Genomic DNA, 27,003 nt, shown 5'->3' on the forward strand with positions numbered 1-27,003 from the left:
GTTGTGCTAGAAGGAAATTAAAAATAAAGTGTGCACTGTAATCTGAGTGACATTTGAAATCTTTCAATATAAAGGGCAGAGGTTTTGTATGCTTTAAACTCTCTAATTTGGTTGTAAAAGCTTTAAAACTGTGCCAGGCTCCAGTCTGCAGTCAATCCGTCTGTGTATTTATGGAGTGTGCAGTTCAGAGTAGAGTTCAGCTCTCCGTCTGAGATGGAGTTAATAGAGTTAAGAGCGCCGCCCTTCCTCACCTGCACTCCTTAGAGCTGAATCACTGTGTTTTCATATTCATATTGTGTGAGAGAGAGATGGAGGGAGGCAGAAGGGAGGGCGGGCATGTTTGGAGAACAGCTGTAGTTCATTGTTAGAGAGGAAAGCCCAGCTGCAGACCTTAACAGGCTGGTGACACAAATTATATGCATCAGATATCGCTCGCATCAACACTGGTTCGCTTTTACTCAAGCATAATAAAACGTTCAAATGATACATTCGACTGTTTATCCGAAGGCAGCTCCTGAGAGGGTAGATGAATAAGGATGTAGGCACTTGGTATATTGAGTAAATGAGGGGATATTCATAAAAAAAAATACATTGACCTCAACTACAACCACAACAGGAAAACTGAAGGTTCAAACGGTCAGATTTCGTTTCAGAACCCTGTAAGCAGTGGGGTAGGTGCACCCCTAGTGGTAGATTGTAGTACTGCATAGGGCAAGTTCATTTAAAAAAAATGTTTATAAAAAAAACAGGTAAATGTTATATACCAATTGGCAATGCAAATGCGATCATTAACTGCCATAAAGTTGAAGTTCTGCAGCAAACGCAATAACGTAACGATTCGTTTTTTTCAGCGTGGCCGGGAAGCTATAGTTTTCATTTGAATGATATACGAAAATCGAGAAAATCGACATAGTTCAATCTATGGCGTTCTATGGCGTGATAGTGACATTGCATTAAAAAAAAAGTGTTTGCTATGAACTAGATTTAGAAATGTAGCAATGATTTTTATTACAAGATTGTAGTTGAGTAAATCAGACACTGAGGGAAAAGTGCTGTGGGTTTATTTCCCAAAAGTTCACTCAGGGAATGCTTGACTGAAAACATTATTGAGGGACAACCTTTTCAAAGTTTTTTCGTGGGACACTTACAACGTTTAAATTACAATCTGCAAAATCGTTCAAGAATGCATATTGTCAATTATCCATACTGTTAACATGCTTTTTGCATTGTAGGCCATAAGATATCTATTTGTACATGTGCATTCGACTCCACTTAGTATTGCAACTGCACAGCAAATTCCCTCTGGATAAATAAAGTTGTATTTGATTATTAATTAAACTCTCAGTGATCACTCAAAGAGCTGCACTCCACCCAGGTGCTCATGTTATGAGTGCATCTAATCTATATTTGCATTCTACTCATGCATGTGTGTTTCTAAATATGTGCGAGTCCAGAGAGAGAGAGAGAGAGAGAGAGAGAGAGAGAGAGAGAGAGAGAGAGAGAGAGAGAGAGAGAGAGAGAGAGAGAGAGAGAGAGTGGTAAAGCGACATGGACAATGACTGAGGGGAATCGGTGTGTGCGTGACGGCGGCAGCTAGAGAGGAAGCGACGCGGATGACACGCACACACACTCTCTTTCTCACACACACAGGAGAGGACAGCGAAGAAGAAGAAAAATACACTGAGAGAAGGAGGAGAAGAAGAAGAAGAAGAAGAGGAGGAGAGGGGAAAGCGCAGAGAGACAAATCCGGGGAGAAATGCCCGCTGGACGGATGGATTTTATTTCCCCGAGCTGTACCAGCCTCTGTAAGACAACATGGGCTGCATAGGATCCCGGACCATCAGTAAGCACCCCGCTTTATATTTTGCCATGTGGGGGTAGAGATGGGTAGACATGAAAAGATAGAGGAATGCGTGACCGTGCGTTTGCAGGGTGGAGATGTTGAGGAAATTAAAAAGGTCAGAATGAGAGAGGAGGCACCGGCAGATATCATACTTTTAGGACAATTCCTGCAGGGAGTTGCTGCGCTTTTAAATAATTATTTTGCGCTTTTTCTGTAACACCAGGGGTCTTTTTTTAGGGTGTGTTGTCTACTGTCTGCTTAGTTTACTGTAGGGATTAGATCTCAGTCTGTGTGTTGAGAGGAGATGCGGGACAGACAGGGATGTGTGAGCGGAATAAGATGTTGTTTGACGTCCTCGTGTCCACATGGATGACACCGGTGTGTGTGTGTGTGTGTGTGTGTGTGTGTGTGAGAGAGACCTCCCCCTTGAAATAAAACTAAGGTCATTGCATGCTGGGTGTCTGAGAAAAGTCCCCTCTCCTCCTTCCCCTCCCCCCTCCCCCTCCTCTCCCCCCTCAGCCCTTCCTTCTTTCTATCATCCCCTCCATCTTCTCCTCCCTCACCTCTTGTCTATCGCCACTGTGCGTCATGCAGCGACGTAATACACTGAAGACGCAGGCAGTGCACACCGGGTTTCACACACACACACACACACACACACACACACACACACACACACACACACACACACACACACACACACACACACACACACACACACACACACACACACACACACACACACACACACACACACACACACACACACACACACACACACACACACACACACACACAGGATGAGTCAGAACCGGGCTCGGTAAACTCAGGTGTCTGAACGCTGTGCACATGTAGGTCAATTTTAGGTAGGTCCACTCCTAGGTCACTCAATGCTATACTTGTGAGGACCGTGTTCACATAATGCATTGACTTAAACCTAGGTATGTTGTGTTAGCAACCTGCAACAGGTTTCACTTTCAAAGAGAATATCAAATCCTATATCATTGGTCCACCCAACTGATTATTGTTTTTGTTTTTTTGTGTCCAACTTTTTATTATTTTGTTTGGTTGCCCTCACAGAGGGACTTATATACACAGATACAAATTATTATTAGCAATCGTCTGAGTTCATCTATCTATTATATTATATACATTATTTATATTATAGCATTACAATTCATTATCCAACTGATTATTGTTGATGTTGTACATTTCAAATTCCAATGTTAGAAGAGAGAAAATCAACCTTGTATCACACCCATAAGGTAAAAAGAGCTACGATGTGCATATGACCAGAAAAACATTTGGCAACACCTCTACTTCAAGCAGATACCATGGTGCTAAAAAAGTGAAGCCAATGCAATAGCGTAAAAACCTGCAGTTTCTCGAAAAGCGAGTCCCTAAAGTCCTTCAAAAATAGCCAACTGTATAGAATGAATAAAGATGTTTACAGCCTGGAACAAATAACGCGTTTGGTATGCTATTGCTAATTTTCCCAATCACTATATGGTATGAATTTTTTTACAACCATCCGTTTATTTATTTTTTACTTAAAGTTGTGCATAATAGGAGCTTACAGACAGGTGCCGTCACAGGTGTTAGCCACTGCTTGACTGCGTTACAAGTGCCCACATTAGCCCTATAGAGACGATTTACCTCTTAGCTCTTTTTTCAAGGGGTCATCTCTATCAAGTAATTGACGGCCATTGCAAACCACATTGAACACTTCTTCAGAAACCCATGGGTGACACGAGTAAGGCCAAGCCCATGAGTTGCTCTATCTGTATGTCCCAACACTGTTGTATCCTGCTATGGAAAATGAGTCATGATAGCTGCAGAACCATTGTAGTTCATATTATACAGAAAGTGAGAATTAAAATGGTTGTTGAACATTAACCCCCAAAAGTGTTTCTGTTAGGGAAGACCGGAACAAAAATGTCCTATCTTTCAAACTATGTCTTTGCTCTCAAGGTCTAAAACCAGTCCTGAAAAAGATGAAAGCACCACAGCACACACACACACACACACACACACACACACACACACAGCTTTCAGTCTTTTACACAAACCTCTTACCAAGAGACACACTTTAAACTGCTCTGCTGTGTTTCAGGGAAAGCATGGTCACTCCTGTGTGAGCATATCATCACTTGCAATTAAGTGAAGCATGCAGCTGGTGAGACACACACACACACACACACACACACACACACACACACACACACACACACACACACACACACACACACACACACACACACACACACACACACACACACACACACACACACACACACACACACACACACACACACACACACACAGTACCACACTCCATCAAAGCCTCGTCAACTCCTTTATATGAACAAATAGAGGCTGCTGGGGAATTGCAACAAATAAAAGGGAGGGGGATGTTTGACCTTTGATTGTCATTGAGCTGGGCAGGCGGATGGAGAAGGATCAGGGGAGGGATGGAGGTCGTTGCTGAGGAGATAATGACAGGAAGAGGGCGAAGGGTTTTCTGCTTGCTGTGGTGTGATGAGTTCCAGGGCTTTTTGGTTTCATAAGTGGTTGTGTTCCCCTTGGTGTTCTTCATCTTATCTCTCCTGGCTGTCTGTCTCTGTCTGTCTCTGGTGCTCCTCTCCATTATTTGCAGTGTCAAAAGTAGATCAGAGCATATTACGCTGTATACTTGTGCCAGACAAGTTATCTCACTCCGGTTGATTTTCTCATTTTTGTAAACGTGTTCTCCAGTGAGCTGAGAGTGAGGTCCACTGAATCGACAGCGACCCTTTAGGTTTTCTTTAAAAAATCACAGGGACACAGCAATTAAGTGCAATACCGTGATATTCAAGGAGGGCAAAGTAAGAATACAGGTTGTCGCTAACAATCCTGGACATTGTATGCAAATGTTTGTTGACAGAATCTGCAACTTGATGACGTGATTCAATCTGTTTCTTGTGTCTTCATTTTTTTAAAACTTAAAGTTAAAAAGAAATTCAAAGGCAGAGGACATCACAGTCCCATCCTTAAATGTAAGGTTATTTCTTACATCACAAAAGCACTTAGGAACAGAGGTGTAGACATAAAACAACTTTTATCGATGGATTGTTCTGTGACCTTGATCAGGGACACAGTGGCAGCATTGTTGAGACCAGTGCATAAAGAACTGAAGGAGAACACAGCCGGTTGTAATTAGGTGAAGGCACTGAGGACATCAAAGACAGGAGGCGGAGGAACATGGATATAAACATTGTAAAGATATTATGAGTGATTTACCGTCTTAAAGAGAAACCAGGAAACCTACTCACAAACACCCAGATGATGTTAACCAGTGCATTGGGCTTTCCAGATATAAATAATTGAATAATTTTCCTATTCTGCTGTAATTATGTCTAGGGGGAAATCGGCATTATGGGTAAAGAAACTAACATTGTCTCTTGGTAGGAAACGTAGTACGGTAGCCTTGTATGCTAAACTTTTTAAACCCAATCTCAGGTTTTTTTACATTACATGTTACTTTTAAACAAAATAATGCTTAATATCTCTTACATTTCTTTTTTCATTTATATTTAATATATCTGACTTTAAACTGTGGCTTTTTATAATCTGTAGGATCAATGTCTAGCAGTTTTCCTGTGAGACACATACGGTGGAAAACGCGCTACACCAACCCAAATTCACATTGTTTTTTAAACTGCAGTGCGTTTCTCCTAATAGAAAATGTTTAGAGCGGTTGTAAAGCGTTTGTAAAGCGTTTGCACCAGTCGGCCACTCTATAAACATCCGCCTATGATGTCACACTAGTGCTCAGTGATCTACAGGTGGTGGTTAGGCGCACACATATGCATGCATTCACCAGCAAGGGCATAAAGGAAGAAGAAGTGCTTTATGGGGAATAAATCATCCCAGTTGCTAGACCTAAAAGATACACATAATTAGTTTTGGGGAAAAACTGTGAATGTAAACATGACTTTTGTTTTTTTATAATAAATTCAACAGGGAAACTTGAATTAGTGTGTATCCATTAGATGATTTGTATGTTCTTATAGGTCTTCACATACATTTATGAGTTTGTATAAGCACTATGTTTGAGGGTGGCTTCTTCTTTATTTGTAGAATAAACTAAAACTGGGGTACACCCAAACCCCCTAAAGAAGAAAGACTTTCACCTCGGAACCACCGTGGAAGTTGTTTGTGGCTGCGATTTTCTTTACAATTATTGTGCTGATTTAGTAAAGCTGGAGTCGGACGCTGCAAAACAGAATATCACAGATAAATACGACATTTCATTCAACATCCAAACTATTTTTTTGTGCCTCGATAAAACATACTGTTAAAAAAGCACAAGGTCATATATTGGAGCAGAGGGACTAGTTGTTCTCACTAAATGTTTAATACTAGGCTTTAAAGTTGTTGTTTATATATTGTCATTTGGAGCAAACAAAAATAAATAAACAGGGTTGCTATTCTCCCGTAGCAGATTATTATATTTAAAGTACTAAACACCTAAGTCAACCTTAATAGACCATTCTAGGTAACCTAACCAGAATGTATTTGAATGTTCATAAAATGCCCATAAAAACAAGACGGCAAATAATCAGTAAAACAAAAACAATGATGCAAAGATAGAGCAAAGTGTATTGATACTTCATTCAGAGCACAAACAATGGTTTATATTTAGAACACAATCAGCACGAAGTAGAGACTAGTACTGTCAGTTTGCAGCCAGCCTTATGAGAAACATAAATATTGATGGAAACAAACCCATGCATCAAAACTGACAAGAACGTGGAAGATGTAGAGGGAAGGTGACAGAGCACAACCATCTTGAGCAAGAGGGAGTTGTAAAGTGTTTTTACCCAAATCAATAAGCTGTTTTATTGTTCAATAAAACAGTTAAAGGACCAGAGTGTCCCTCAAAGTCAGATGGAGGTATTGAACAAAAGTGTATCACGGATCAAGAGTGATGTACTGAGTGTCAGAGCCCCATCCCTCCAACTTACTGGCTTGCTTGTTTCTTGCAAAGAGCGTCTATTCTTATATTGGGCCCGCTGCTAAAAATAGATCCGGGGTAAAAGAGGGGGGTCAATTAGAAACGGAGGGAGGAGTGGGAAGAGAAAATGTTACAGTAAATATAGGTCAACAGCTCTCCGTTTCTTTTTTGTCTCTCACATCTCACCCTTGACTTTGTGCAAGTGAATCAAATGTGTGCATGGATTTCTTATATTTCAGTTGCATTACCTCTGTGATTTTGTCATGGTTAGGGTCAGTGCTGGTTTGTTTCCCTCAGCTGTGTGTTTCCTGTGGAGTGCAACTTAACCAAAGAGTCAGCGCCCGCCATTGCACTCAATTATCCTCCTGTTACAGCAGAGCTGATGTTCAGTAGTCATCAGTCACACAGAGACGCTTTCAGGGTTCAGACAGTTGCATCTCCACGATTCACAATCAGGGCTTGAGAGGCGAAGACTTCTGCAGCTGACAGAAGCTTACACAAATAAGAACAGTCACAGGGGAAGATGGAGAACTTTGATTGATTGACCTTGGTTTGGTGTGTCCTCTGTGTGACGCCATTCGACTAAATGGTGTTATTCCAGGCTTGAAAGGGGAACATTAATACAAAGCCCCTCCACATAAGAGAGTCTTAGACATTGGACTGAATTGTGACTGGCTATAACTCTATAAGAAAACCACAACATCCTGCACATATGCCATTTTATTTACATCATTTAGTTGATCTTGAAAGTGAAAAATGACTATTATACCATTTGTGAATGGGTTCATGTTGGTATACTTACTGAATGCAGCTGAGGGTGACGTGAAATTCAGATGAAGCAGCCTTTTGAACGCAGTCGGAGCAGCCACTGCAGTTTACCTCAGCAGGAGCTAAAGGTAGCTTCCAGGTACGTCAGGTGGCAGTAAAGAGTGGTGTCACCTGTCAAAGGGCTCAGCAGATTCATGACGCCCCCGCCTGAACGTTTTGGCACTATATGAATGTGTATTGATAACCATTCTGAAACAGAATTCAGTTTGGTAAAATCTTCATTCGAGGTGCATTTGCTAACTTTTTCTGCGACTTTCAACAGCATTTCTTGGCATTTCCTCAACTGAGAAAACCCAAGAGATACTGTCGAAAGCTTGGATGTTTGTGTCAAACCTGTAATCTTCATTCAGGGTGCAACAGTTTTCTTTCTTTTAAACTAAATTAAGTTTAATTAACCGCCCTGACCACACCACAACCCCATTACCTGGGGGACATTGAAAAATAAATGACACAAACAAAATGACATGTAGCACAATGACATCATCTGACCTTTCCCTGCCTCAGTGGGGGTTGAACACAGAATATAGCGATTACTTTTCAATATTTTCTAGTTAAGGAAACGGCTAGATAGTGAAATCAAATCCTATGTTCCAAACAGGATGGACATTTTTATCGTGTCGCCATCTACGACATGAAAGGATTTGAAGGAATAACACAAAGGAGGCAATCATTGAATAATAACAATGAGTTTGTGTGAATTTAGCAGCAAATGTTAACCTGCAGCTTAAAGCAGTTTGTTTTTAGCACTGTGAAAAGACTAATGATACCTCTGTGTCACAATAATTCAAAAAGGTTGTTGACATCTCTCTGGAGGGAATAAAGATCATGGATTTGATTTAGCTGTCTCACTCCCTCTACAAGAAGAACTTACAACAACTGTTTTTAGTCCAACAGATCTCCCTCCGAACCGCAGCCAGTGGCAGACAGTGGGAGGAGTGGCGTGGAGGTTGTTTGTGGCTGCTATTCTGTTTACAATTATTGTGCTGATTTAGTAAAGCTGGAGTCTGATGCTGCAAAACAGAATCTCACAGATGAATACGACATTTCATTCAATATCAAAACCTTTTTTTTGTGCTTTAAATAAAAACTCCATAAAACATACTGTTAAAAAAGCACAAGGTCATACATTGGAGCAGAGGGACTATTTGTTCTTACTAAATGTGTAATACTTTAAAGTTATTATTTATTTATTGTCATTTGGAGCAAAGAACAAATAAATTAACTCGGTTGATATTCTCTCGTAGCAAATTATCATATTTAAAGTACTAAACACTTAAGTCTAACATTAATAGACCATTCTAGGTTATATAAGCTATTGGTATGATTTGACTAAGTGAATAACATAACCTATCATTTTAACTACGTTAAGTCAAAAGCACGATTTAGACAGCAGTATTTCTCCCTAAAGCTGCTCTAATAAATATGTTTTACATTTACAGTCATTGAAATGACTATGATTAATGTGAAATATGTTTTCCAGTGATGAACCCACAGAAAAGAAAGCGATTAGCTTGTGAACATTGGAGCATTTAGTAGCTAAAAAAAAGCTACTAAAAATGAGGTAAACTGTTCTATAAACAGTGGTCACAGTTCATACTGTGTCCTCTATGCGGAGGAAGCCTTTTCTCTATGTGCCAACAGTGGCGGAGCTGGGGGGTGGCTGGGAGTGGCCACGGCCACCCCCAGCTGATGCCTGGCCACCCTATTGGCCACCCCAAACACCCTCACCACGGGGCCCAAACAATTATAGAACATTAAGAAAAAAAAGTTTAGTAACCTTTCATCATTCATCAATAATTAACATTAACATTAGGACATTATATTGATAATGTACTCACTAAACTTACAATTCATTTAACTTCTTTTCTTCCAAAAGTTAATTATCCAAAGCCTCTGAACACCCCCCTCTATTTACATGTAATGGTTTGTCCTGCCTCCAAACGCGGTGCAGCACCGCCGGCACTTTCTAGCAGAGTGAGAGGATGTTAGGAGCAGGGATGCTAGTACTTACGTGTGAACCATGTCTCAACGACTAACGGCCCGTCTACACTACAGGCATAAAAAAATCTTGAAGCTGGGCGTGTCTGAGGCTTGGCGATTTCTCGCGCCCAAGGCGACCAACAATCAGGAATCTCCCGCCCGCCCCCGGCATACAAAGCAATAGCAATGTTAAAACGAAGTAAACTGGATAGAAAATCCCCAAACAGGCGAAAACCTACCAGTTTCACCCACTGTCTCTGCCTCCTCCCTCCATGCATCGCTCCTCCGGTTTGTATCCCGGTAGATGAACAGAGACTGATCATACAGCACCGGGTGATTCACTACCGCTATAATGAATTTTCCCTCAATTTTTTTGAATATGAGGAAATGACCTGCGTAGTCTCTCCCAGCATACACGCGGTTTGATTGGCTAGCGCTTGTACTGTCAGATTTGCATACGCGGGATTTGATTGGCTGATGCCAAGCATCGAGCCTAAAAAGTTGAACATTGTTCAACTTTTGATGCCGATAGATGCTCGTGATGCTTGCAAAGCCATGCCATGCTCCCCACAATGCAGTTCGGCGAAGTTTAAAAATCTTCTACGTCACCCCATTCAAATGAATGGGCGAAGCGTTGGAAGCATTTTTCGATGCCTGTAGTGTAGACGGGCCGTGTCAAAGTCAGGCTTTCAAAAGAGAAAAGAAAGGAGAGAAAGACAAGAGAGAGGGACTAAAGGGTGACAGTAGGCCTATGTCACCCAGTTTTTCAAAGAAAAGGTGGGTGTGGTCTATGAGTGATGGAAATGTGTCTGTTAGCTAAGCGTAGTCCATTGTAAATAATAATTTGTATGTTTTTTATTTACTAAGCTGACATTAAGTACTGTTAATATCTATACAGGTTTTTAATTTCACTCCTATTTTAGCTGACATTTAGTAAATGCAGGTACATTTTTAGCAGCTATTCATACTAAATCAGTTGTCCCTCCCCCTGGTGCCAGGACCAACAGATCCATCTCTAGACTTAGCAGCCCCTGTCCCCCCATAAGTGTTATATTTTCACAGCTCAGTGTCAGTCAATATTGTGAAGTTAGTATTGGACTACAAGATAGATGCAAGCCTGTACAGGTAGAGTTATTTAAAGCATAAATGAGTCGGTTGGGTTCTGGAGGTGTGGGTACAGCAATTGTGCTTGGTTGGCATGGCCTGGGCCTGGTGGTGGTGGTGGGGCCCAATGTGATATATTTTCATGGGGCCCAAAATCCCTGGCGTGTATGGCCAGAGGGCAGGACCTATAACACATTTACTACCCAATAGCATTGTGAGGCTGAACAAAAGGACCTTTTGACTATGTAAATGTAGTCTTTTAAAAAAACAAAACATTTACTGAGTTTTTTAGGATAGCTTCAAGTAATGTTGTAAAATTACAACCGGGGGCCTTACAGGGTTAAAGGCTATTGTTTATTGTTATTTACTTTAAGATGTTTATTCTTAACCTATCATTTAATTTAAAAACTCTTATTTAAATGATATGTGTGTGTCTCTGTATTCCTGATGATACACTGAGAGAATGAGCTCATAGTGCTGCTGATCATCATAAGCTAAACAGTCGGTATATTGCATTACATTTGTATAATGTAAGCTTCGTTGATACTTTGCCGGGAATACGAAAAAAATAGTTAGATATACTGAATATTATTTGATCTATTCCACCACTTAATCCCAAATAATGTAGAGGTGTGTTGTAGGTGCCTTAAATAACCCCTTATTTTCTAGTGAGATGTATTTTTATGTTCATATAATAGTGATTTCAATGCCACCCAAAAATGATCACTGGTTCCACCCTGGCCACCCCACTGAAAATGTCCTGGCTCCGCCACTGGTGCCTAATAAGTATATTTATATTCAAGGCTTTGTGGTTCCCTCTTATTTGGCGTGAGACAGCGTGAGAGTTGTTTTGAGGATGAGACTCACCACTTCACACTCACGATCAGTCGTTACTCTGCCAACTTCTGTCTCGCTCAAAACTTACTTAGATATTTATAACAGAAAGAGGGAATGAAAGTCTGAGCCTAATATTTGTGATTTGTTTCCAGTGCACTGATATTTAATGTTTTGTTCAGCTCTACATGTCAGTTAGTCAGCTGTTTCAGTCCTCTTCCTCAAATCGTTTCTTTGTGTTTATGAAAATACATGAAACAAGAAAAAACTGTTCACTATTGGATTAGCCATATTTGTCCTAGCTAACTATTGTCTGCTTGTACGGCAGATACCACCGATTATGATGCCCCCCAACCCGAAACGCTGTTGCATTGTTCTTGCTGTTAGCACTGTTCTTGCTGTTAGCACTGTTAGCTTCTAGCGGCCAGATCAGCCATCACCATGTTGAGAACCATGTGGAAGCTATACCGGGACAAGACTCTTAGTAACAGATATGCACTTCTGGAAAGAGCTTCTTTTAAATAATTACCTGTAAAAAATATATATATTTTGGAAATCATGAACATTTTGTTAGCTCAAACTGATTTCCTGCTTCAGCGTGGTCATTATACAGCATTGGCTAGCTCAATGAGCAGTTATATTGCTACTAGGGTTAGTTGTGTAACAATTTACATTCACATAATGCTAAATGGTGCATTAGAAAAAAAGATTCAATGACACAGCAATATGAAACTATTATGTCTCTCATTCTATATTCGCTATATATAAGACAATCAGCTGTTCAGATTTACTGTCATGAAATATCAATCTTATAATAATTAATGAAATCTTTACTTCACACAGACGTGTGTTCGCCAATGTTTGTGCAATTTGAGATGTAACATGATCCACTGGTGTGTAAGTGTAGTGTTGTTTTGGCTTTGGAGTTTAAGTTGGCAGGAAACAGAAATGAGTAAAGAGCACACTCAGTCTGGCAGACAGCAGCTCCGTTTCCACATAAATAAACACAGGTTGGATAAAGCAAGTCGCATGTGATGTGACACTTGGCCTGTGTGGTCATCCGTAAATGCAACGTGATCACAGCAGAGTCCTGCATTATTTCTAGCCAAATCGATTCAGACCAGTAATGGAAAAAGGAGGTGACGATTCCTTCAGGCGTTTCTTTTTCTGAGTGTCTTGTTTCCAGTATTCCCCTCTAAATTTACATCACAAAGGCGCTGGGGCCACATCCGAGCCTGGAGCTGCCATGCCACTGGAATTTTTAGCAGTGATTTGAAAAGAGGCTTGATAAGTAACTAAGAGCTGCACTCTGTAATTTCACATTTCCTAAATGGCACTCAGAGGGAACTGCTTTAATTTAAGCACTCAATGGTGATATCAGTACCCTGAACACGGCTCATGTTGACCCTCTCGACTTGTCAGTGTTGCTTTAAAAAAAATCAACAGGTTGTATGTGACTTACTTTCATTACGTACAATGCATAATTGTTATTTAGTTTGAGAATTAGAGAATTTATATAAAAGGTTGTGGCTCAGTTGTAGACTCTAGCAACCAATACTGTCCTCACACATTGGTTAATTAATCTTCTTAACCCACTGACTCTCTCCAAGGTCACAGTGGTGCTGGAGTCTGTCCCTGCACACGCTGTTCCTTTATAAAAACCTTTATCAACGTGAACACTAAAGCTTATCTATTGGCTCTCCACATGCTCGGATAGCACAGAGTGTCTCTCTCTGTCACACTGTCCGGTCTGTGGTTCACTACGACAAGAAGATCCCATTTCTCTGCAGGAACACAATGTTACAGACTTTAATGTGTCACGGCCACAGCCTCCACTCCGCTGTAGTGGCACGCGCTGAGACCCGCAACATGAAAAATACACGCAACAACCAGTACTTAGTAACGAACATTTATTATTATAGAGCCGTTTTCTTACAAAAGCCAAACGGGAAATGAAAAAGGTCTGGAGGACTGGCCAAAACGAACAAAAGGAAGGAGGGAGCCCGAGCCAGCCACACCAGGGGCCGTAGGACCAAGAGCTTCCCCCCCTATAGATACATATGAAAGTTATAGGGGATTTTTGATGTGAATAGTACCATGATATATACATTTGAAATATTACTCACAATTGTTGAGATCGTAGGGTTTCCTAAGATCTATATGTGTCTATCGAAACAGGCCAGAGATTTTTTCCAGGTATCATAACATATTTCGATGAGCCAAGATATTAATTTGCCTATTGATGTTAACGGATAGGGTTGGGACAAGTTTCCCCTAATGTTAAACAACTCCTCTGAAAAGCCCCAAACCAACAATGTGTTAGTCAGACTGTTACAAATTAAGATATGGACTACGTTATTTTATAAAACAACAGAAGACAAATATTTCCTTTTTTATTAGCGGATTAATCGACTTGTGGTGCTATTTGGTGCTGCAGAACAGTGTTTGCTGGATTGAGTCTCCAATAAACCTTTGTGTGTGATCATCATCATGGCTACAAAGGAATATTTTAAGGATAAATATATGGACTCTGAAATGGCATTGCACATACAGGTGGTGCTAAAACATCAAACAAATGGATAGATAAAGAGTAAATAACGCTTTACACCAAAATTCCCTGAAACGAGTCACTTATTCCACTAAAGCTGCAATCTGGTTCAACAATATAACACTCCATGGTGTTTGTTCTTCCCTGTGAGGTGTGTTTGACGTATCCCTTTTCACAGGCAAACACTTTCCCCTCCCCAAGTCCAAAATATTGACTGCAGAGTGACTGACGGATGTCCTGTGTACTAAGTGGTGTGCATGTGTGTGAAAATGTGAGAAACCCTCTTTTTTTAAGTGCATTTTAGGACCAGTCAGAGGTGAGCCGATAACATGGAGTAAGACAACTGATCAATATTTTTGACTGACAGGTGTCTGACCTGAAGGGCAGAGAGAAAACAAACAATTTTATATCCAACGGTTTCATAAGAAAATAAGTAATTTATCCTTTTTATGTAGTCTGATTCGGTCACACCAGTCACGATGAATTTTTCTTGAGCTTGAAGAGTAGGGGCCATGCCCTTATTCAAATTGTAATCTCAATTACACATTTGTAAAGATTTGTGACTGCATCTTGCAAAAGTTGCGACTGGGAAAACCAATTCTCTCTGAGCTAGCTTTGTGCACGGGGGGCATTGCCCTGTTGAAGCAGATAAGGGACACACACAAACTGTTTCTGCATAGTCTAATCCATGTTGGAAAGGTCTTTCTTTTAAGAAACCCCACACATTTGCTCAGCCATCAGCATGGACTCCAAGTCTTGTTAAGCTGCTTGCCTGGATAAAGCTTAGCTGTTTTTTAGGGTGAGTTTAAGGAACAGATTACAGTTTGCCATGAGGAAAGCTGAATAGCAGGCTGAAATATAAACTTACACAGAGAGAAATTGACTAAAACTGCATTTTCTCCACTGGGTGTGAAAATGTTTCAACAGGACCTCACACTAAGAAGACTTTAAAAGATACAATCATATTACAGGAGATAAAACTGGAAGCCAGCGCATGCAGCTTACTCTTTGTGTGGTATTCGCTCTCTGCACGGCTGGGAATCAGATACCAAAGGAAGCTTGAGTAACCTGAATTCAGGACACAAAACATCCAAATGAGTTCTTTAACTGTAAAAACAAGGCTTCTGTTAGTGTGAGGATGTAGCTGTTAAGTTTAATAAACGTTGTTTTGTCAAGTTCTCTTCATGGCTGTTAGCATGCGGTGAGGGCTGCTCGTATTTTACTATTCTGTACATTCTCAAAATTGAGAAAAACCAGCAACATGTTTAATTGAACAAAGGACTAATTATACTTGAAAATGTATTGAGTCCAGATAAAAAAGACCCCAGTGTTGAAGAAAAGGTGAACACAAATGTACCAGAAGTCTAATTTGAGATATTACAACAGTTATAATGTTATCCTAAAGGCATTCGGGGTTAAGGTGTTTCTGGGCATTTTTACTAGTATTTAATGGATGGGATGAAAATAAACTATAGGAACTAAGAAAGACTTATTAGATACTTTAAAACTACTATAGTCTTCTTTAAATTCATAGGGAAGGAAAGAGAGAGAACATTGAGTTGGATCACAAGGGACATCACGTACGAAGGAGAAACCTCCAACGGCTCCAGGGAATATGGGTTCGCCCAAGACATCTTATAAAATGACAATGATAGAAACACACACAGACACACAACCGTCAGAGAGGAGAATGAACGGATGGATGGATGAAGGTGCAACCCCGGCATGCCTGCCGTAGTGAGCAGGACTCCCTCAGTGTTTGGTGTCGGCTCGGGGCGTCCGCCGCTGAAGCGGAGGTGATTCAGACTCTAGACTTCACTGAGGGAGTCCTGCTCACAGGCAGGCAGGCACGCGCACACACACACACACACACACACACACACACACACACACACACACACACACACACACACACACACACACACACACACACACACACACACACACACACACACACACACACACACACACACACACACACACACACACAACACACACACACACACACACACACACACACACACACACACACACACACACACACACACACACACACACACACACACACACACACACACACACACACACACACACACACACACACACACACACACACCAGTGCCCAGAGCGATGGCAGCAGACAAGCAGACCTATTGTTGCATCGTCCCACAAAGCCACCGTTCCTTACACACTCACGTGTATGCATGTGTGTGCCAGCGTACTTAGGTGTGTATTGTTGTGAGTCTGCGTTCTTGTGTAGCATGTTGTGCAGAAGACTTGTCATTTTACCTTGGCTGGGGTTGAATAGTCAAAAGAATTACGCCCTATGTCTTTTCCTATACTCCTTGAAAGATGTGAAGGTAATTCTCAACGTCTGAGAAATACACAACCCAGGAGCTAAGAGAATCCCGCTGCACTATGGCTGATGTCATTATTCTTCAAAGCTCCTTTGTTTAAAACACATAGAAATTGAGTATAGTGAATTAAATGATGAACTCTATAAGGAGCATTTCCTGTCTAATCCAGAATCACACCTCCATAGAAAGACATTTTCATCTTAGTTAAACGTTGATGTTTTTATGCTGTCTAGCTAACAGTGTCCCCTATTAGTAGAAAGGAAAGGAAGCGTTGAAGCACTTTACCATTTAGAGAACGTTCCATCAGCTCGTATAATGGCTCCCACTTAAATACTTCAAGGTCATTTCCCTCAATAAGGAGGCTTCCAAAAAAGATTACTCCACTGTAGCCCCTTTCTCCTCCTCTTCCATTTTCCTGTAACCCCTGAATTTACCTCCTTTTTTATCTTTAATCCCTAATTTCCCAAACTGTCCCCCTTGTTCCTTCCCTCTTCATCACATTGCCGCCCTCACCTCTGTTTCATCTCTCACTCCCTCTCCCACCTGTGTCCCCGTGGTGCAGTAATGCAGCTGTATTGGTCCGTGTGGAGCAGCTAAATCAATGAACCACTTCATATGTAACACATTTTCATGGCACAAATCCACCCTTTCAATCTTTTTATCCCCTCATCCTCCTCCTCTGGTGCCTTTCACCATCCTCTTGAACCTTATTTTTCTAAGATAACATGTACAATTAAAGCTGAACTAGTTCATTTTGTACCTATATGACAGCAAGGACATACAAGTTGACGAACAATTCAGGTGTGTGTTGCTTTAAACCAAAGAAGCACAAAATGGCTCCTACAGGGACCTTTGAGGACAAATGAATATACATTATTGAGGAACAGATAATGGCCGCTTTGAAGTTAGTTGTTTGAGGCGTTTGCTAAAATAACTGATGCATTTTTTTTCTTATGAGGAAAGTCTCAGATTAATCAAGATAACAACGTTGTTTCGGGAGTTCATTTTTTTTTGGGATCAACCAAAGGCGGTGTCACGCTTGGATTTTTTATTTCACGTTTTGATACCTAACTTTCTTTGAGCAAAAAGAGATGACCACTAATATCTCCATAGTGGTATATTATTGGAGCAAAAAGTTGAGGTGCCGCTTCCCTTCGTGTTCAATTCATAAAAAACGAGTGTATTCCTACATGAATATCTTTTCTGGTTTAACTTTGAAGACAGATTACATAGAGTTGCTGGAAATCAGTATTTCACAGAGAAATTTGAATATATTTCATCGGTCTGAAAGAAAAAAACACAACTACATCGCCCAAAGTGTCTCACAGATTGACTGATGCAAAAAACTATTTTCTGGGCTAAATAAAGCGTGATGTCCTAGCAGGCTTTTTGGCAGGCGGCTCTCCTCCGTCATACTTTGATGTCTCAGATTCATTTCCCTGAGACCTTCTGCTTCGCTGCCAAACAGATTAGAGCGAGCAGCGCCAATGTTCACACCAATGGCTTTGTAATCTGCAGACTACAGAAGAATAGCCCGTAAAACATTTGGCAGAGGCTTTCTAGGGACAGGAGCATAAAAAAAAGTATGCCATTTCATACGGTTGGAAATTATACAATGGAAACCTTGCTTGCTCCTTTTCAATTACGCAGTCTGTGAAGTGAAGTTAAAGTGCTCTCAGAAACAATACAAATCTGTTTACGAGTTCATTTCTTTTGTTTATTTGAAGACGAAATCCAAAATGTAATTCAGCTTCGGTGACTATGATTTATCAGTCTGAATTACCGCCGTTCAAATGAATAGATGAAACTACACTTCTATTCAAAACGGATTGCTTTCTAAGTATAACAGCATTAACAACCACAGCAAACAGTTTGGAAAAACTTCCACCTACCATATTATAATGGTTATCATAGCCCTTAACTATGTTTTAAACTATCATGACTGTATATAACATCTGAGGTAATCAGGAACAAGGCCTTTTATATATGACGGTCGTTTGTTTTTGTTGGACTCCACTGCAGAGACTTTGTTCACGAGCACAAACAGAAACAACCTTTTACTCAAAGGTCAGTAGCCTCACACACACACACACACACACACACACACACACACACACACACACACACACACACACACACACACACACACACACACACACACACACCACACACACACACACACACACACACACACACACACACACACACACACACACACACACACACACACACACACACACACACACACACACACACACACACACACACACACACACACACACACACACACACACACACACACACACACACACACACACACACTACACACAGCACACACTCAGAGCTGTGTTTCACAGTCTAACAAGCAAACATTACACTGCAGACTCCCAAAACACCATTTATAATTACAGTCTGAATCAGATTAATTACCAAGTTCAATGAACGGACAATAATTAGCATCTTTCACATCAGAGTCATGCCAGCCCCCCCTCCCCACACTCAGTGTCGTTGAAACAAGTCACATAATTACAAAGTATCCAACTCTCATTTGTTGGAAAAAATCCTCTGCTGAAAAAGAATGCCAGTGGTTTGATTAATAATCTGAAACAACTTTATTAATCCATTAATTGAAATAGAAAATGCCAAACGGTTAATTCACGATTCTCAATTGTGAGGGTTAGCTACCTTTACTTGTCTGAAATGGCAGTCAATTTAATATTTTTGGGGATTGGATTTAATAATCGAGCAAAAAACTGCAGATTAATTCACAGTCAAAATAACTATTGTTGTAGTTGCCACTATACATTCTTTATAAACAATTGTCTGATCATTACGTAGTTTTGAATCACTCAGTTACACTGATGTAACACTGATTTTGGGCCTGACCCGATCCACAAAATTAGACCGTAAACATTTGTTCAGTTTACTTTCAGTTTCCACATTGGGTTTTTTGCATACAAGGACATGTATTGGCAAGAATGGCAATATTGTGCTCATGAGGAGTGTTTGTAATGACCCCTGCGTTACGGGAAAGTTACTAAATGTAAGTCACAAAGCCCCCTAGGTCTCACAGATGTGGAATTGGGCTTTGACAAACAGTTGTCAATTTATACGCCTAATAGAAAAAAAGCAACTTTAACATTCATTTGGAGTCGTGCTAATGGCCACCTGACAAATTCAAGTTAAAGATTGTGTTTGTATCACCGGCTCCTGATGGAAAATATCTCTTTAGTTTCTAAATGCTCCCCTATGATCCCAATGTATAACTCAAACCATGATGCAGTTCTTACTTTCTTCTGGCCACATACAGTAAGTAAACAGCATTAGCATGAGCAGCAATAGCCACCGGTGAACAAAGCAAAGACCGGTAGCTAGAGAAATTCAACCTTTAAATCACAGATTAAGAGTTTGATTAAAATCTTAAAAGAAGATTGAGGGAGATTCACATTAAAGACTAATGATAAAAAGTCAGCCAGAGTTAAAACGGTCATTAGGTGGCCTGACACTGAGTGACAGTAATGACTGTGAAGCAGGCTGCATTTCCTTCAGGTGCTGCAGGGAACTCTGGGTAAATGTCCATCAAATGGGAACCGAGTGATCAGTGATGTTGTTAGCTGTTGGACTTTCACTTATTAGTCCAGACAGCTGTTGCTGTTTAGCAGGATGTTGCTGGGGGGCATTTTAGTGAAAGATTATTTCAAATATTCTCTCAAAGTCTCTACTAATACAATGTTTTCTTTCTCTTTGGTTATAAATCAGTTTAATATATTACCTGCAAACCTAAGAAGACAAATTAAAAAGTGACCTTGGTGATGCTATTATGCTAACAAACTGGAAGCAGTATTTAATGAAGTGCTTGTACACTTTCTTCTTTTTTTATTTGGGGGTGTTAAACATTTAGAAACATATGATGGATCAAAAAAATGTCACCTATTCTAATTCGCTGACAGAAATGTCACAAAGATAGTGGTCAAGAAACCTAAATTATGACCAAAACTACATTTGTTTCTAAAATGAAATGTCCTTGCTTTGCATCACTGTGTGCAATATTCACTACATTACTGTCCTTCTCTCTCACTGCTTTTCTTTTCCTCAACCACTCCTTCTCATCTTTTAAGCTTTTTCTCAATTGTATTTCCCAAAAGCCCTTGCTGTTCTCTGCTCAACATACCCTCTGCCCTGTGGTTTCTAGCTTCAATCAATCCCTAGGTTTTGTTCCTCTCCTTCGTTCTCTCTTCAATAGTTCCCCCTTTCTGGTTTTGAGAGCCTTCAGCCTCCCTCTGTGTCTCTCTCTCAACATCTCCTTCCTCCAGCGTGACTTCGGCGGGGAGCTCCATCAGCTCCAGAGCTCTCCGGTGTGACTGTGTGTGTGTGTTGTTGTCTTGCTTGTGTGTTTGTATGTGCCTCAATGCGTGTGGGTGTGTTGTGAGGAGTAAATGGCCTCCAGGATCCCCCGGGTCGCATCTCAAATGTACTCACAGAGAGCAGAGTCATGACTAAGACTGCATGTCTCTCATTAACAGAGAGAGAGATGAGGAGAAAAAGAGAGATGAAAGGTTTAACAATGTTGAAGGACTCAGCTGAATTCACTCATCTGGTGGAAATGTTGTCCTTCACCCAAAGTACAGGGTCAGGCCTGAAAAATGTGTCATTCATTATTTGCTTTTTGTGTGCACACTCCTACCTACATGTGTGGGTGTAGCTAACATAATCTGTTCAGGAATCAGCATCTTTGATTTTGCTTCTGAAATCAAATCTGATTACGTAATTGTCAATTAAGACGTAGTTTGAACAAAAAAACTGCATTGTTTTTTATTCAAGCAAAATATATTCATTTTGAGTAGTAGGGCCAAAAGTAGTTGTTATACTGCTGCAAAAAAATCCACAGCAAAAGACCAACTGAAAGATTGCGTTACATTATGTTCACCATGTCTCACTCCAGTCAGTAAGAAGTCAATGCTACAAGTAGCCAAGCAAACATTGTTCAAAAGCTTGCTAACAACACTTGGCATGACTTTATCTGATCTCAAGGGCAACATACCCACAAATAAATCCTAGAGACTATTTCTAACAGACATGTACAATCCACAGCAGCTTAAGGCTAAACATACTGTGCTACTACCACTGTATCACTTTTATGTCAAATAAATGCTACCATCGTTAGCATAAAGCTAAATCTTTTCAACAGTCAATCCCTCGCTTCTTTTAACATCGGTAGTACAGTTCCACATCACCCATCAATCAATTGACTTGTCTCTATTGAAAATGAATAGGCTGAACAGAACTGAATGACCTGTTGTGAAGGATCTACTACTACTATTAAAACATGAAAGGTAATATGTACAAATGCTTCGCTGCGCCCAAGTGGCCAAAAGAAATTCTGCAGCTTGTAAAAATATCGATAGGGCCATGAGAGTGAGTTCAAAACACTCAGCATGTCTTGGAGCTGCATTGCATTCTGGTCTGCTTTCTGTTTCTCTGTCACCACCTGACCTGATGGATTTCTTTGTTATTGAAGTTGGCTCTACAGTAACTGGTGACATGTGAAAGAAGCCCTCTCTCTTTGATGCAGAGGGACTGAAATGGCTGCTGTATAAGACATTTTCTCTTATCAAGCCCCGCTGTGGCTTTGCCCAGCAGGCCTCCCCATTAGAAACATATAAGAATTGAGTGGCCCAGCCTGGGGAAATAAACCTAAAATGAAAATGTGTTGCATATGGCAGCCCCACTGGTATCTGTAATAGCTGTATCACCATGCCATAGATATTTAGTCAGCCATCAATGAGAAACATACAACAAATGAGGGTAGGAATGCAAAAGGTGTTCATCTACTGTTTTTGAAACAGCATTAAATTCGTTTTTCAATTTTCGTCTTGAGAATAAAGCATTTTATAAAATATAGATAATAGTTTGGAGTATTTTTCTCTGAAATGGTAGTAAAAACAAGTTTGAAACCAAGCCTTGCGTGTATATTAACAGCAGGTTCTTCAACTGAAGGCATCAATTGCTTGGAGCGACTTTGGCACAGAGCTGTCATTTTTTGTCCCTTGAGATGAAGCACATCTCCAAACTGCATCTTCTGCTGCTACACAGTGACGACGACTCCCCCCCCAACCCCCCCACTGCCTCCACTCTTTGCCTAGAAGGGTTTTATTGATATTGATTTAGATGGAAAGCTTACGTCTCCATTGAAGGGAGTATGAAGGCTGAGATATTTTTAGGCTCTGTCGATATGCAGCGCTCCCTGGCAGAAAGCACCGGATCAATGTGGACGTCATCGATGAGGATGTTCGGACCATATGTTGAGAATACAATAAGAAATATCGGCTCTTGGTGCGAAGTAGACTGATAAGTGAGTCCAGGCTGTCCTATTGAATTCAGCTGTTGAATCCACTTCAATCAGCCTCATCAAAAAGGGAGATGCAAGAGAGTTTGTGGGCTAAAGGAGGATCTTTAAAGCTTTGAACAATGAACTGTTCTTCTGATGAGAGTGTGGAAAGCTCAAGAAGATTTCCTCTTGAAACAAGTGATACTCAACAACTTGAGCAATTTTCTACACAAGTACCATTATCCTCACTAGTGTTATTTTTTAGGTGAAGTTGATCTAATTATAAACTTGCCTTAAAGTATTTGAATGTCTCCTGAGGGAGCTGTGTGGGGGAGAAGCAGCTTCTTATCTCAGCTTTCACCACCAGATATTAGAGATGTTAGTTATAATTTGTGTTAACATGGGGGAGGCCTCTCCTTTCATCCCCACTTAGATCTAAAATCCTTCATCATCCCGAGCCTCGCTGACTCAAACAGGTCGTGGCCTCCTGTTCTGAGGCATGGTGTGTATAATTAATCTAATTTTAGCGTTGGCAGGGTTATACTGGACAGAGATTTTAGTTTTCATTCAGCTTAATGATGCGTTAAAAGATAGTGATTCCAAGGAGAAACATTTGTTTCAGATCTTCTGCAATGTGAACATGTGCACTGCTTTCCCGATTAAGAGTCATTGGTTATATATTTAGGATATAATCTTCACATGGAAAATCATTTCACAAATTAACTGAGAGAGTGAGGCACAAAGTAGAAACAACAATTAAAATAATTTACTGAAATTAAGCGTGAAAGCGAGCTAAAAAGCAGTGAGAGCCGTGCTGGAAGCATTTGTTAAAAATGGAACAAAAAAACATGATAATCCTGCAATGTTTTAAGTAATTTATGCAGAAAAATGCAAATGATTGCCAAATCTGTGGATTTACTGCTTTTTCGCCATTTGTTGTTTGTGTTAGCACAATGTCCAAGGATGTGTGACATAGATGCTGGGTAGGAACTGAATGTGGCTAAATCAAAAGAGTAAAGCATACAGGGTGGATGCTATCTCAGTAGCTCCTGAATAGCCCAAACTTTTAAGAAGGAACTTATTCTTGCATACCTGATATAGTTGAACGCTCTGTTGTATGGAAGCCTGTTTGCGCAAAAAAAACAAAAACCTTACTATCTCAATATATTAACTTACTATCTCAGTATATTGACTTAGCTATCTCAATATATTGACTTACTATCTCAATATATTGACTTAGCTATCTCAATATATTGACTTACTATCTTAATATATTGACTTACTATCTCAATATATTAACTTACTATCTCAGTATATTGACTTAGCTATCTCAATATATTGACTTACTATCTCAATATATTGACTTAACTATCTCAATATATTAACTTACTATCTCAATATATTGACTTACTATCTTAATATATTAACTTACTATCTCAGTATATTGACTTACTATCTCAGTATATTGACTTAGCTATCTCAATATATTGACTTACTATCTCAATATATACTTACTATCTAATATATTGACTTAGCTATCTCAATATATTGACTTACTATCTCAATATATTAACTTACTATCTCAGTATATTGACTTAGCTATCTCAATATATTGACTTAGCTATCTCAATATATTGACTTACTATCTCAATATATTGACTTACTATCTCAATATATTAACTTACTATCTCAGTATATTGACTTAGCTATCTCAATATATTAACTTAGCTATCTCAATATATTGACTTACTATCTCAGTATATTGACTTAGCTATCTCAATATATTGACTTACTATCTTAATATATTGACTTACTATCTCAATATATTAACTTACTATCTCAGTATATTGACTTAGCTATCTCAGTATATTGACTTACTATCTCAATATATTGACTTACTATCTCAATATATTGACTTAGCTATCTCAATATATTGACTTACTATAAATATATGGCTTAGATCCAATATATTGGCTTACTATCTCAATATATTGACTTACTATCTCAATATATTGGCTTACTATCTCAATATATTGACTTACTATCTTAATATATTAACTTACTATCTCAATATATTGACTTACTGTCTCAATATATTGACTTACTATCTTAATATATTAACTTACTGTCTCAATATATTGACTTACTATCTCAATATATTGACTTAGCTATCTCAATATATTGACTTAGCTATCTCAATATATTGACTTACTATCTCAATATATTGACTTAACTATCTCAATATATTGACTTAACTATCTCAATATATTGACTTAACTATCTCAATATATTGACTTAGCTATCTCAATATATTGACTTAGCTATCTCAATATATTGACTTACTATCTCAATATATTGACTTAACTATCTCAATATATTGACTTAACTATCTCAATATATTGACTTATATATTTTTTTTATTGAAACAATTATTTCAAATACAGAATAAGGCACATAGACATCAATGTCCATCATATAAGCAGTACAACTTTATATTAGGGTACACAAATTAACCATCAACTAGTTGTTAATTAACATGGATATTAGCAGTATATTGGCTCTTTATTAGTCATTATAAAACACTTATTAATGCCTTATTCTACATGACCATATTCTACAAGTAATAGGCCATTAGTTGAGAGTTTTTCCTCAATAGACCTTATTTATTGCAAGTAAGGATGTTGTTGTACATGAGCTTTGGTCTTAATATGCTCTCCTCAATATGTTTAACTAATTAAAAATTAGGTATTTCTATCTAACAATATGTTCCCTATTTTAAAGGGAAGTCTTGATCATAACCAATAAGCTAGTAGTTTAACTCTAATTGACCTGAACAGGTTCCCTATTCTAAAGTTGCCTCCTCTTCACACTTTGTAAATACATGATAGCACACAACTACTGAAATTAACCTCAACAGTACATGAACAAAGTAGGCTCACGTTGAAATATCTGTTTTATTAATGAACCACTGAAGACTAGGTTCAGACACACACATGTACCAAAACATGTCAAGTTTCTCCAAGGCTGAGAACACATATGCAGCCTGTACTTTTTAATAAAACTGATTTTTAACAGATTTTATGTATTTGTGATCATACTGTGTGACCTGCTTGTATGTACTTACACAATAGGTGTACTGTTCTCTCTATGTGTTGTACTGTCTCAGTGTGAATATAGATTAAACAGCCAGCCACTCTTTTGAGAGCCAGGGAATGAGCAGCCATGCTCCTTTATTGACTTATTTGCAGTCCACTGACATTCAAACGGAGTGAAACTATACAAAAATAAGTTACAAGGCACTTAATGATCTCATAGATGCAAGTGTAACATACACAGATTACTTGTAGAATATGGTCATGTAGAATAAGGCATTAATAAGTGTTTTATAATGACTAATAAAGAGCCAATATACTGCTAATATGCATGTTAATTAACATCTAGTTGATGGTGAATTTGTGTACCTTAATATGAAGTTGTACCACTTATATGATGAACATTGATGTCTATGTGCCTTATTCTGTATTTGACATAATTGTTTCAATAAAAAAAAATATATATAACTCAATATAATGAGATAGCTAAGTGTCAATATATTGAGATAGTAAGTCAATATATTGAGATAGCTAAGTCAATATAGTAAGTCAGTAAGTATAGTTTTTTTCTGTGGCGCAAACAGGCTTCCATACTGTTTCCACGAAAAGTAAAACGACAAGTAAAACTGATTTAACCTTTTCTACACAGCTGGCCTTAGATATACATATTTTGTTGGTTACAAAATGACATTACAGTTGTAGAATATGAATATCGAACACTTTGACTTTACTTTTACTCAGCGATCTTGGGTTGTTTTTATTTCTCTTTCATCTTTTCCTTTGTGTTTTGAGAATTCACCCAGAGACCTCAAACTTAAAATCCAAATGTCTCCACTGATGCTGAGTCATTATCATTGCACCGCTAACGCTCACCACACTAATCCTGCTGCCACTTCCTCCAGACTGTGTAGAATTACCCATCTGTCTACACCATCTATAATAAAACCGAGCTTAGTCATTGCGAGCTTAGTGACAGAAAAGCAAAGCAATGTCACATTTGACAAAAGCATACTTGACGTTCGTGGTCTGGGAACTTTCTGCGATACAACTTTTCATACAGGGCAAAACATATATGTTATCCCATACAATACAC

At 39.3% G+C, this 27,003-nt stretch overlaps 1 protein-coding gene across 9 annotated transcripts in view; it reads left to right on the forward strand.

Annotated features, from left to right (window-relative positions):
- LOC117545358 overlaps positions 1 to 27,003 on the forward strand; it is a 68,997-nt gene that overhangs the window by 1,341 nt on the left and 40,653 nt on the right. For 2 of the 9 annotated variants that reach the window (XM_034215100.1, XM_034215102.1), the window contains exon 1: positions 1,599 to 1,843. The exons of 1 other annotated variant lie outside the window; for it this stretch is intronic. In XM_034215100.1, coding sequence (XP_034070991.1) covers positions 1,816 to 1,843 — 28 coding nt within the window. In that variant the 5' untranslated portion in view covers positions 1,599 to 1,815. Of the gene's footprint in view, positions 1 to 1,570; positions 1,844 to 27,003 lie in introns of those variants that run through there. 6 more of the 9 variants (XM_034215101.1, XM_034215103.1, XR_004568820.1 and 3 more) reach the window with 5 other exon arrangements.

Source organism: Gymnodraco acuticeps, unplaced genomic scaffold (genome assembly GCF_902827175.1).
Source record: "Gymnodraco acuticeps unplaced genomic scaffold, fGymAcu1.1, whole genome shotgun sequence".
Classification (NCBI taxonomy): Eukaryota; Metazoa; Chordata; class Actinopteri; order Perciformes; family Bathydraconidae; genus Gymnodraco; species Gymnodraco acuticeps.